General features: G+C 33.2%; 1 protein-coding gene across 1 annotated transcript in view; it reads right to left on the reverse strand.

Annotated features, from left to right (window-relative positions):
• EFCAB5 (EF-hand calcium binding domain 5) overlaps positions 1 to 12,415 on the reverse strand; it is an 84,653-nt gene that overhangs the window by 53,044 nt on the left and 19,194 nt on the right. The window contains exon 5 of the mRNA XM_032457533.1: positions 9,425 to 9,992. Coding sequence (XP_032313424.1) covers positions 9,425 to 9,992 — 568 coding nt within the window. The remainder of the gene's footprint in view (positions 1 to 9,424; positions 9,993 to 12,415) is intronic.

Genomic DNA, 12,415 nt, shown 5'->3' on the forward strand with positions numbered 1-12,415 from the left:
TTTCCTTGGACACAGAAATCATCTTGAAAGAACTCTGATTCCAAGTCTAGGGTGGGAAACTGGAATTTGCATTTATAACAAGTATCTAAGGTAATTCTGATGCTTTGGACCAAACTTTTGATTTCTACCTAGGAATGTTTATTGCCAATTTCCTTTATTCCTCTAGAGTCAAATACTTTTGACAGCCCCTGAGCATAACAATCACCCTTGTACTCAGAGTTGAATCACTAAGGTTAAAAATGGGGGGTAGGGTATAGCTCAGTGGCAGACGTTGTGCTTAGGATGCATGAGGTCTAGGGTTCAATCCCCAGTATCTTCATTAAAACAAATAAATGGATAAAAACTTAATTACCTCCCCCCAACAAGAATTAAAAAAAATAATAAGGGGGAGGGCATAGCTTAAGTGGTAGAGCACATGCTCAGCATGCACAAGGTCCCAGCACCTCTTCTAAATATAGATAAATAAACCTAATTACCTTCCCCTCAGAAAACAAATAAGCAAACAAAAACAAAAACACCAAATTAAAACTTAAAAAAATTTTAAATGAGGGGAAAATTGTGATTTTAATTGTTTCTATGTTTATCACCACTATTAGGACTTTAAACCCCACAAACTGATTTTCAAATACAATTTTCCAATAATGTTTGAGGCAGTCTTCATCTCTCAAAGAAGAAAGACTAAGGCAATCTGACAGATTTTGAAATGCAAAAGGATTTTCAGTAAGAACTGGTAAATTAGATACCTCTTATAATTCAAAAGAAACAACTAAAATCTAAGTAATTATTTTATGCCCATATAAAGGTCTCCAAAATTCTTAAAGAAAATAAGCTTTCAAAAATAACCTTTGAAGTTTGAAAATAAAAACAGGCAAGCTGTTCAATAGTACATAAAGGCCTGTTTCTGAACTGCTGAAAGATTAATTAGCATTTTAAAAGAAGTGCTAAGCTATTTACAATAGCCAAGACATGGAAACAACCTAAATGTCCATCAACAGATGACTGGATAAAGAAGTTGTGGATGGATACAATGGAATACTACTCAGTCATGAAAAAGAATAAAATAATGTCATTTGCAGCAACATGGATGGACCTGGAGATCATTATTCTAAGTGAAGTAAGCCAGAAAGAAAAAAATACCATATCACCCATATGTGGAATCTTAAAAAAAAAAAAAAAAGACACAAATGAACTTACTTACAAAACAGAACAGACTCACAGACATAGAAATCAAACTTATGGTTATGAGGGAAAGAGGGTGGGAAGGGATAAGTTCGGGATCTGCAGATACTAATTACTATATATAAAATAACTATACAACACGTTTCTTCTGTATAGGACAGGGAACTATATTCAATATCTTGTAGTAATCTATAATGAAAAAGAATAAGAAAATGAATATATATGTGTATATATTACTGAAATATTATGCTCTACACCAGAAATTGATGCAACAGTGTAAACTGACTATACTTCAATTAGAAAAAGACAATTTCAAAAAATAAAAAATAAAAAAATAAAAGAAGTGTTAAGCTCCTCTGGTGACACTACTAAAGAGTCAAACCTCTACCACTTATCTCAGAGCCCTCAGTCCCTTTTTCCTTCTCCCCATCTCTCTGTCCTTCTCTCCCTTTTATCCTCTCTCTTTCTCTCCATACAGCACTCTCCTCATTTTCTGTTTTCATTTCTGCATGACTCTCTATTCTGTGTGTGTCTATTCTAGCTTTTTCTCATTATTCATTCATTCATACTCACTTGCTAAGTCAGTTACTTATTCACTCATATAAACATTTATTGAGCACCTACTATAGATTCTGCTATTATAAAGCTTAGGGTCCAACTCAGAACAGATAAGTAAATGACATTATGTAATAAGTACGAAGTGTCTCCATATTCTCATGTGGATTAACCAAAATGGACTAACAAAATTGGGTTTCTGTCATATTTCCATCTGCCTGAAATGTTTTCCTCCCTCTCTTTGACTAGTTCCTCCACATCCTTCAGGTCTTAGATCAGATATCATTTCCTCCCTCTTATTAAAGCTTACATTTAGAAACAAAACCTAGTTTTGTGCTTCAGGGCCGCTGCACATGAGACTCCAAATATAATCCAAATGGATTTTTAATTGACTGTGTAACTCATTCAGGAAATAAATAAAATCTCTCTTTTGTGGTGTGCATTATCTCATTAGGACATCTAAATTAATCAACAGAATTCTCAACTTTGGGCAGTGTAGGGTAGACATAACCTGCAAGCAGATTCTAAATATAAGTCCAAATTTAAGGAGACTGGAAAGGATGAAAAACTACAGTGTGGTAAAATGCAAAAATAATGTCAAAAAGTCTTCCCATTCCCTTATGCGTGTCTATTTGTAGGCAATGTAACTTTTCAGCTCCTCCCATTAAGAACTGGAGTCTTATTTCTGTATCCCTGTGTCTGGCTGTGGCCATGTGACTTGCTTTGGCCAATGGACCAGTAGCAAACATGATACAAGCAGGAAGTTGAAAAGCGCTATCTATTATATCACAATAAGTCTTGGGGAAAAAAGGAAAAGTGCCTTAATCTTGGGGCTTGCCCTCTTTTACTGAACTTCAGAGCCCTTTCACTGCCACCTTGGAAATGAGCCTAGGCTAGCCCATTAGATGATGATCCAGTTATCTCCATTGCTTTTCCTAACTGTCAGCCAACTAACAGACAAGCAACTAAGGCCATCAACTGCCATTTTGCTGATATGTATGAGTGAGTCCAAGTGATACCATGTGGAGCAGAGATAAGCCATGAGTCCAGCCTAAAGTTAACAATTGACAAAATCATGAGCAAATAAATGATTGTTGATTTAAGCCAATAAGTTTTGAGGTATTTTGTTATGCAGTAAAGGTAACTAATAAAACAGTTTCTCCATTGTAACAACAACAATTCTATCTTCTTTTGAAGCTATCAGTTATCAGATAGTTTAAAATGCATCAGTAGAATTATCTGGCAAATCCTAGGAATTTCTGGACATCTTAGATAATCTTAGGTGTTAATGTTCCACAACCACCACATCTTGTCAGGCATTACACCAGATATCGAGACCCAGCTAGAGCAAACTTGACTCAGGAACTCTACCTCTGTCTTTTTAACATTAGGAATGTTCCATGCCTCTGAAGCAGAACCAGAGACTCATTCAAAATCAAGCTGAGGAGTGTGTGTGTGTGTGTGTGTGTGTGTGTGTGTATGCCATTAGGATAATGCCCAGGGAGATTATGATTTCTCAGTCTGTAAGTACTCAAATTCCTAAGTACTTAATAATGAATATATACATATACAATAGAGTACGATTTAAAGATGAGTATGAAACTAGTCCTTATATATACATTATTATTATGCTTCATGTTGAACAAAAGTAGAACTTGTTTAGAGCAAGTCCTACCACATACTTTTGGGTATAATAGTCATTCAAATACTATAAAAAAGCATTTCCTTTATCTAGCCGCTTACTTTTGGCATAATCTGTTTCACTGGATTGATAAAATATGATATTCAAAACAGACTGACAATACAGTTAATATTAATAACATAATATGTGGGAGAAGCACCTATGGGATTTCCTAGCGTAATGTAAGCACACGGGTTTGGCTCAGTAAAGAGGTGGCAGCTGGTGTGGAGTATGAGCAGACAGACATCTGTCTGGAAAGTCACTGTCTCTTGGCAACTGAGGAAGACCAATATTAAGGATGAACATTCCCTCAGTCTTGCCAAGTCTTAGTGCTGGTGTCTTGTAAGGATGAGTTAAACATCCTTTTTTTTTTAAATATCGAAAGTAAATACTTTGAAGTAAATCTTCGAACATTTTGCAGATACTATATTCCAAAAGAAATACACACAAGGACTTTGTCACATAAGTTCCTTGAACATTGAACACAAGTTAATTTTCAGGGAGTTACTATAGGTAAAATAAACATGTGTCTCTTTCCCTTTTAGTTTTTATTTGGTTTGTGTACCCATAATGGTTGAGCATTTATACTGACTTATTTTTCTTCTTCTTGTAGTTGTGGAAGTAATTTTCTGGAATATTTCTTTGTGATTCTCTTCACAGATTAAATGTTCTATTATTAGCCCTTAAAGCTAGTAAAGATGAGACACAGGAAAAACGCTGAAAAGATACCTTAAGGTGCAGCACAGGCCATATAGTGATTATGAAATAATCAACAGATATAGGGATAAGAGATCATTACCTTACCAGAATTGGGTATGCATCACTATAACTGCCATACAGGAAAAGATCCAAGCTTTTGTCTTGGGTCTCTTAAATGTACTTCCTGGTTCATTTCAACTCATTCTAAGATCAGGACTGTGTATTAGAACTGGTGGAGAAAAGTGAGGAAATCTATAGTACAATAGGCCCTGCTTCTCTGCAATAGTGTGAAATTCTATCATTAATAGTCTTTTCCTTTAATCCTCTTAAAAATGTTTAATTCTTATGTTTAAAAATATCATGCAGTAAAATTAACCTTTTTCGGTGCTTTGTTGTACAAATTTCAACATGTGTAATCATCACCATAGTCAGGCTGCTAAGAGTTTGTAATCCTATTTTAAGAGCAAATATTTTTCATTATCAATTCACAATAAGGCAGTAGTGACATAGAACATGCATTCCCAAGAACTGGAAGGATCAAGAATTAGAGGGAAAAGATACTAAAAGAAAGATGCTAAAAGAAAAGAAAATATGAAGAAAAGCAAAATGACAAACCTAACTTCTTATCAGTTTTGCAAATTTACATGTAAGAATTAAAGTCCACTTCAATTCTATGCCTATCTTTCAGGAACCCTGAGGAAAAACAATAAAAGTATATTGCATACATAAAACTTATAAATAGCAGTGATATTTTATTTTTCAGATAAGTGGCTACTACTATAAAAATTGCTCCAAATCAGTAAGGAGTGCCTTCTCTATCTATTGTATTTAGACACAAAACAAAGATGAATCCCTTTTGTCCAGGGAAGTAACAGATAAAATTTTTTCAGATCAGGTTGAGTCAAATGAACACTTTAACATTATCATCAGAGGATAAAGTCTTGACAAATAAATTTTATTTGTCCTTTTTCTTGAACAAAAATAAGGAAAACTCTCATTCCTGAAATGAATGTACTTCACCAAAGCTCTCCAATGGATTGAGAACCCAAACAACAATATAGTTTAGATAATTTAAAAGCAGGGCTGTTTTTGTTAAGATTGCTGGGTATCTGAGCTTTAAGTCAACAGACATTGTACTGTTGTAAAGCATCCCTATGATTTCTGAATATTCTACAAATGCCTACATCATATGTTGACACACCGATCTTGAATTTTTACCAGAAGGAGATGATCCTAATTCTGACAATCCAGGCAAAGAAAGCATCTTTGATTACTTTAACTCTTTCACGATATTCCTATAACAATATTGCTCCAATAGAAACTACGGTTCTTATTAAGCAAATACCCTAAATATTCAAACTCTCAGTTCAAGAAATATCAGTGAAATAAATTAATCCTCTTATGTCATGGGATTGGTTGACAGTAGAACCTAGACCAGAGTCCTAGTGGGCCCATTACTATTCTTATTATAGATATTGATAAATTCCTAGAGTGTTATGTACTGATTGATATTTATATATTCCCTAACAGGAGGAAGGATCTGTCAATATATTGATTTACAGCCATGAGATCAGTTCCCAAATTTGAAGAAATTTTATGGAAATAGATCTAAATGCAAAGCTAATTTCTTGCTCTGCAGTAACAGATGGAGAATGGAAATATTCTTTAAGCTATTTATTAAATTTAATGACACTGCTCTCTGGTGCTGTTGGAACTTTTCACTATACTGAAACTCCCTTAATTTGGTTTCTCTAAATGATTGCTCCTGAAACTTTAGTGGCATAATAGCCTCTTTTGGAATCTGTTTTAAAGGCATTCCTAAAGGTTCTGAGTCAGAAGACCTGAGGAAGAAGCTAGGAATCTGCACATTTAACCAAGCACTCAGGTAATTCTGATGTCATCAGTAGGTAACCACACTCCAAGAAAGACTGTTTCAACTGAAAATAAAAATTCCATGTCCACACATAAAATAAAACAAGAGCTCTGTACATATCTCTTATCCAGAAGGATATATGTACTAATTCCAAGGAATTATTATTCTAAAGCTTCTAATTAGTTGCTTACCCTATAGGAAAGACACTAAAACAAGTCACAAAGAATTTTAGGTTCTTTTATAAATTTTAGTATAAGTTTCCATGCCAAAGTATATTCAAAGGAAAATAGGAATTCTCAGGAGGAAAATCAAAGTGTCCTATTTGGTTTTTAGATCTGGAAGAGGCCTAATAGGTATTATTTAGACCAGGGGTCAGCAAACTACAACTTTGGGGCCAAATCTGGCCTGCTGTCTGGTTTTATATAACTCAAAAGCTAAAGTTGGTTGTTATACTTTGAAGCAGTTTTTAAAAACCAAGATAAGAATAATGTGTTGTGGTATGTAGGAATTCTATAAAATTCAAATTTTAGTACCCACAAATAAAATTTCATTGGAACACAGCCATACTTTTCATTTACATACTGTATATGGCTATTTTTGTACTACAACAGCAGAATCAAGTGTTGTGACTCAATTTTCTGGGCAAAATCGTTTAATTTTTATGTAATCAAATTTATCAATATTTTCATGATTTGAATCATGGTTAAAAAGGCTTTTCTCTGATTATAAAGGAAGCTAACCACTGGCTTCTAGTTTTTGTATGGTTTCATTTTTTTCACATATACATACTTAGTAGGATATATTCTAAGGATAAAAAAGCTGCAAGTAAATCTAAAATCTCATATAGAAATTCTGCTATTACTAGACTCATTCTATTATTATTTTGAAGTTAATTTATGTAAATTGTAAGATAAAACAAATAGGTAATCCTGTCAATGTTGTTAGGAACCAAGATTTTCAGTGTTAAAAAAAATCGAGGAATTAGTTAAAAATTCTGAAACATTATATTTGATATGAAATGATCAATATAAACCCATTATTTAAAAAAATATATTATCTGTGAGCCCTGAAAGAGCCTAGAAGAAAGACAATATTTTTGAGCATTCCTAGCTCCCAGATGAGTGATTCCCATTAAAAGGAACTCAAATCCTTTAAAAATTGCATGAAGTTTTCAAAGACTAAAGGAATAGTGTCAGAAAAACACGGGAGACAAAGTTAGGTCAAGCTGAGCATCAGAAAGAAAAAATGACTATAATGAATTAAAATACATTGAATATATATTAAAATCCATGTGTCTATAGTGATACTTAAACAAGAACATGTCCCAAAAGGGGAAACATCTTTCCTTTGTTGCCACTGTAGATGACTATTGATAAACAGATAGATAGAGATATAACCTATATAATATTCTGAAAATCTGTATTAAAAGGAAAGAATTAAAGATTTATTCTGTCTTACTAGTAAACATATTTCATTGTAACTATATACACAGCAACCAAGTGGTATTTATTTCTGGAATTCCAAGATAGCTCAAAATTAGGAAATCTATTAATAAAATTCATTATTAATGGATCTAGGGTGAAAATCAAATGATCATCTCCACTCATTCTTGATTTTTAACAGTCAGTCTATAAGATAGATATTAGGGGTGTTTTTCCTAATGTGATAAAATATATCTTTCTCAGATCCAAATGGAGTAGTTATGGTACTAGGATTTATTTTTTTAAGAACTATTCATGGTGAAGCAATAATACAAGAATCATTTCTACTAAAGTCATAAGCAAGACAAGGATGCCCACCTCACCACTATTATTTAAGTCTATGGAAGTAACAGCCAATATAGGTAAGAGAAAGATAATAGAAGTTTAAAATTGAAAGGAAGAAGGAAAACTATTATTTGCAGATAATATGGTTGTCTCCCTAGAAAACCCCAAAAATCAACTAAAAATTTACTATAAACAATAAGAGAACTCAGTAAGGTAGCAGAGTACAAAAATATACATAAATTAACAGCTTTCAAGTAGTCAAACTACAGCTAGCTAGTGAATATAATGGAAAAAGAAAGTCCCACTTACAATGGCAACAAAAAACAATAAAATAATTAATAGTAAATCTAACAAGAGATACAAACCTATATGAAAATCTTTAAGACAACATTGATGGATACAAAATAGATGAGCAAATAGAAAGATACGCATTCTTAGACAGAAATACTTATAATTTTTAAAGATACCGGTCTTCCCTAAGTTAATGAATAAATTTAATCTGATTTCAGTAAAAATTCCTATAACATTTGTTTTGGTGTTCTCTACCCCCCTTTTTTTCTAGTAGATGAATCAATCCTAAAGTTCATGTTAAAAAGTAAACACACAAGAATAGAAAGTAGTGATTAGAAAAGAAGAAGAGCTATTAATGGGGACCAGAACACATTTGTTGAAATAAATTAAAAATTCTCAATAATTAAAGCAGTGTGGTACTGGCGCATGAATAGGGTGATAGACCAATGGAATAGGATAGAAAAATCCATAAATACACTCCAAAATATACATGAATTTAGTAGTAAAAGTTTATCTCAAAACAGTGGGGCAAATACAGACTATTCAATAATTGTTATTGGATTCATTATGTAGCCATTTGGAAAAGGAAGAAATTAGATCCATATCTTATATCTTACACTAGAATAAATTCCAACTGGATCAATATTTTAAAAGAAAATCAAAACAATAATAATTCCAGAAGAAAATATGAGACAAGTATTTTAACATCTTGAAATGAAATGTAACAATGACTCAAAGCCTAGAAGCCACAAAATAAAGGTAGATAAATTCTACCTTATAGAAATAAAAAATCCTCTATATGATACAAGATAAAAACAGAGGAAAATATTTCTAACTCATTCACATGATTTTGTATAAGAGAAAGAAAATCAAGAACCCATATTTTCATTTGCTTATGTATGTACAAAGAAACTCTGGAAGGATCTATTGAGAACTAAAAACAGTAGTTATAGCAGAGGTGGAGTAATGGGTGGAGAGAGGATAAAAATGGGAGAGAAAGTTTTCACTCTGTAAGTCTTTATACATTTTGGCTTTTGAACCAGATGAACATATTGCTTATCTGAAAAGTTAAATTTTAAAAAGTCCCTACTCCCAAATAGCTTACTTTCCAGTGCAGGAATATAGATAATAAACAAATAAAAACACACTTGGTATCCTAGTGAGATAATTAAATTCATGAATACAAGGAAATTTTTTAATATACTTTGTCAGTCTTCATAGTGCCTTGTAAATAGTGAAGCTCGTAGTAGAAGCTCAATGAATACTTTTTGAATAACTATAAAATTACTTATTTTAAGTCCTGTTTGTATGATTATGTTATTGTTCTACTTGCTTTTCAATGTAAGGAGCTAGATCATCAGCTGAAAATATAAATCGTACCTGTTGTAGATAGTATTCGGAACATATATCTTCAGGTCTTCTGTGACATCTCTCATAACTCTCTGATAACCAGACATTCCTGAGTCTTTGATATAATTAGGATTGTTTCTCATTAAGTACTCCCCCAAATGATTAATTGGATCAAACTTGGTTGGAATATCAACTTCTGCCAAAATCTTCTTCTTTTCCACTTGCATTAATGTTTTTTCCACTCCAGGAACTAAGGTGGGTAGAAGTTTGTCAAGCAAATATGCACGAGTGTTCAGCGTCATGTTTTCAGTATTAAACCACTCTTTGGCCAAATTATCCTTGGGAAGTTTTTTTTCAGCCTTCTTTTCTAGTTCCTTCTTCAGATTTTCCTTATCTATGATTTTCTGCTGCATTGCCTGGGTTCTTGCCTGCACTCTTTCAAAAAGATTTTTCTTCCATGGTTGTTCTGGCTTTGCAGTTTGATCTAAATGGAAAATCACTTTTGCAGGTTTTCTAAACACAGTATTCTTGGAGGCTCCAGTGTTAGAATCCTTTATTGAACACCTTGAGATATTTGGCTGCCCCTCCAGGTTTAATTCTGAGGGGACAAAAAGTGAAATGTAAGAAATACTAGAAGTAGATTTTAATCTATGTTACTTTAGGATATTATTAGAAAAAATTTTCACACCCATTTACATGGTGTCTGAACCCAGCTGAAAGTAACAGAAACTCAGACAACAGGGACTTTAACCATAAAGACATTTATTGTTTTCTTAATCAGAAGTCATTCAACCGCTCAGTATTTTCATTAAGTATCTAGCCTGTTTCTATTGTTCTTTACTCATTTCTTGTGCTTGTATGTCAGGATCACAAGATAGTTATTGCAGCTCCAGGCATCACTTCTTTACAGGAGAAAAGGATTGAGAACAAAGGGGCTGTCTCCTCCCAACATTGTTTTATTATCCAAGAGAAGATCTCAGACTCCTCACTCCAAGACTTTCCTTTACATTTTATTGGCTTTAATTTGGTTACATGCCTGCCCTAGCCCAAAAGCTGATAAAGGGAAAAGAGATTATTGGGAATAGTTTTGACCAATCATAATTTATTCCTCTGTATCAGGGTTTAGACCAAGTTCTTTAATATCAAGTGATTTCCATCTGCTTCAAAACTGAGGTTCATTTGGCAGACAAAGGGGTGGGGAAATGTCTGCTGAGTAGGCAATGAAGAGAGTCTATCACACGTGTAAATATATGTAAATACATGTTTTCACACTCTCATTATTTCCAGCTTCTTTCATGTTGGAGATACTAGACCAAGATAGTGGACTGAGAATAGGCACCACATCCCCTCCCTATCTAAATTTCCAGAAATGACAGAAAAGGTTGTATATGTGTTTGTGTGTGTGTTTAAAATGAACATAATAATGCTAACAATCATGAAGGCGGCCTTCATAGTCAGATATTTTGAGTCTCTGAAAAGTGTAAGGTAGGTGGGATTAGACTGACTGAAGAAACCATGAGACTAAAAAGATACAGACAATCACTGTGAAATTTGGGAGCAGCTTTGAGGCACCCTAAGTTTAAAAAATGTAGATATGGGTAGCAGGCGAATGATTGACCTTTTTGTGTATCTTCATCCCTGTTTGAGCTAATCGTCAGACACCAGAGGCATTTATCCTTGCACTGAAACAGGGGGTTTTGGGCTAAAGAAGCAGGATAATGCCTCCACACACATAGAAAATGAATTACTGACAGACTTCACTGTCTGCATATCTTACCCCTCCTCCACAATCACTGGAAAGCCAAGCCTTCCATCTATATGGAATTGCAAGGGACCCTGAATAGACAAAACGATCTTGTAAACATTAAACTTGGAGAATTCACTTTACCCAAAGTTCACTTACTACAAAGCTATAGTAATTAAAACAGTGTGGTACTGGCATATATACCAATGGCATAGAATAGAGAGAACAGAAATAAATCTTCATATTTATATACAACCAACCGATTTTCAACAAGGGTACTGAGTCCATTAAATGGGGAAAGGACAATGTTTTCAGCAAATGATGCTGGGACAGCTAGATATCCCATGCAAACGAACAAAGCTGGACCTTACACCATATATAAAAGTGAGTTCAAAGTGAATGAAAGACTTAAATTTAAGAGCTAAAACTATAAAACTCTCAGATGAAAACTTGGGGAAAATCTTCATAATATTGGATTTGGGAATGACTTCATGGGATATGACACCAAAAACACAGGAAACAAAAGAAAAAAATAGGTAAATTGAACTTAATCAAAATTAGAAAGTTTTGTGCATCAAAAGACACTATCACAAAGTGAACAGACAATCAACTGAATGAAAGAAAATGTTTGTAAATCATGTATCTGACAAGGAATTAATATTTAGAATACACAAAGAACATCTAAAACTCAAAAACAACAACAAATTACCCAATTGAAAAATGGGCAAAGAACTTCAATAGACATTTGTCCAAAGAAGATATACAAATGGCTGGTAAGCATATAAAAAGTGCTCAACAACATTAGTCATTAGGGAAATGAAAATCAAACCCAAATTACGTTGAATCTAGGGGTCAATTCAGGGAACGCTACTATCTTAACAATAGTAAGTCTTCTAATTCATGAATAAGGTATATTGTTTCACTTATTTAGGTCATCTTTAATTTCTTTTGACAATGCTTTATAGTTTCAGCATAGAGGTTTTTGTTCATTTTTGGTTAGATTTACTTTGAGATAATTCGTGTTTTTGATGCCATTAAAATTGTATTTTAAAAATTTTAATTTTCTAATTGTTGATTGCTAATATATAATAGAAGTATAATTGTTTTTGTATATTGACTTTGTATCCGAAAACCTTGCTAAATTTATATCGATTGCTTTGTTCACAATCGTGTCATCTGCAAAAAAAAAATTCCTACTTTTTCCTTTACAATTTTTATAATTTTTATTTCCTTTGTTTGTTTTATTGCACTGGCTAAAACCATGCATCTCTTAGGAG

The sequence above is a fragment of the Camelus ferus genome, chromosome 16, assembly GCF_009834535.1.
Source record: "Camelus ferus isolate YT-003-E chromosome 16, BCGSAC_Cfer_1.0, whole genome shotgun sequence".
Lineage (NCBI taxonomy): Eukaryota > Metazoa > Chordata > Mammalia > Artiodactyla > Camelidae > Camelus > Camelus ferus.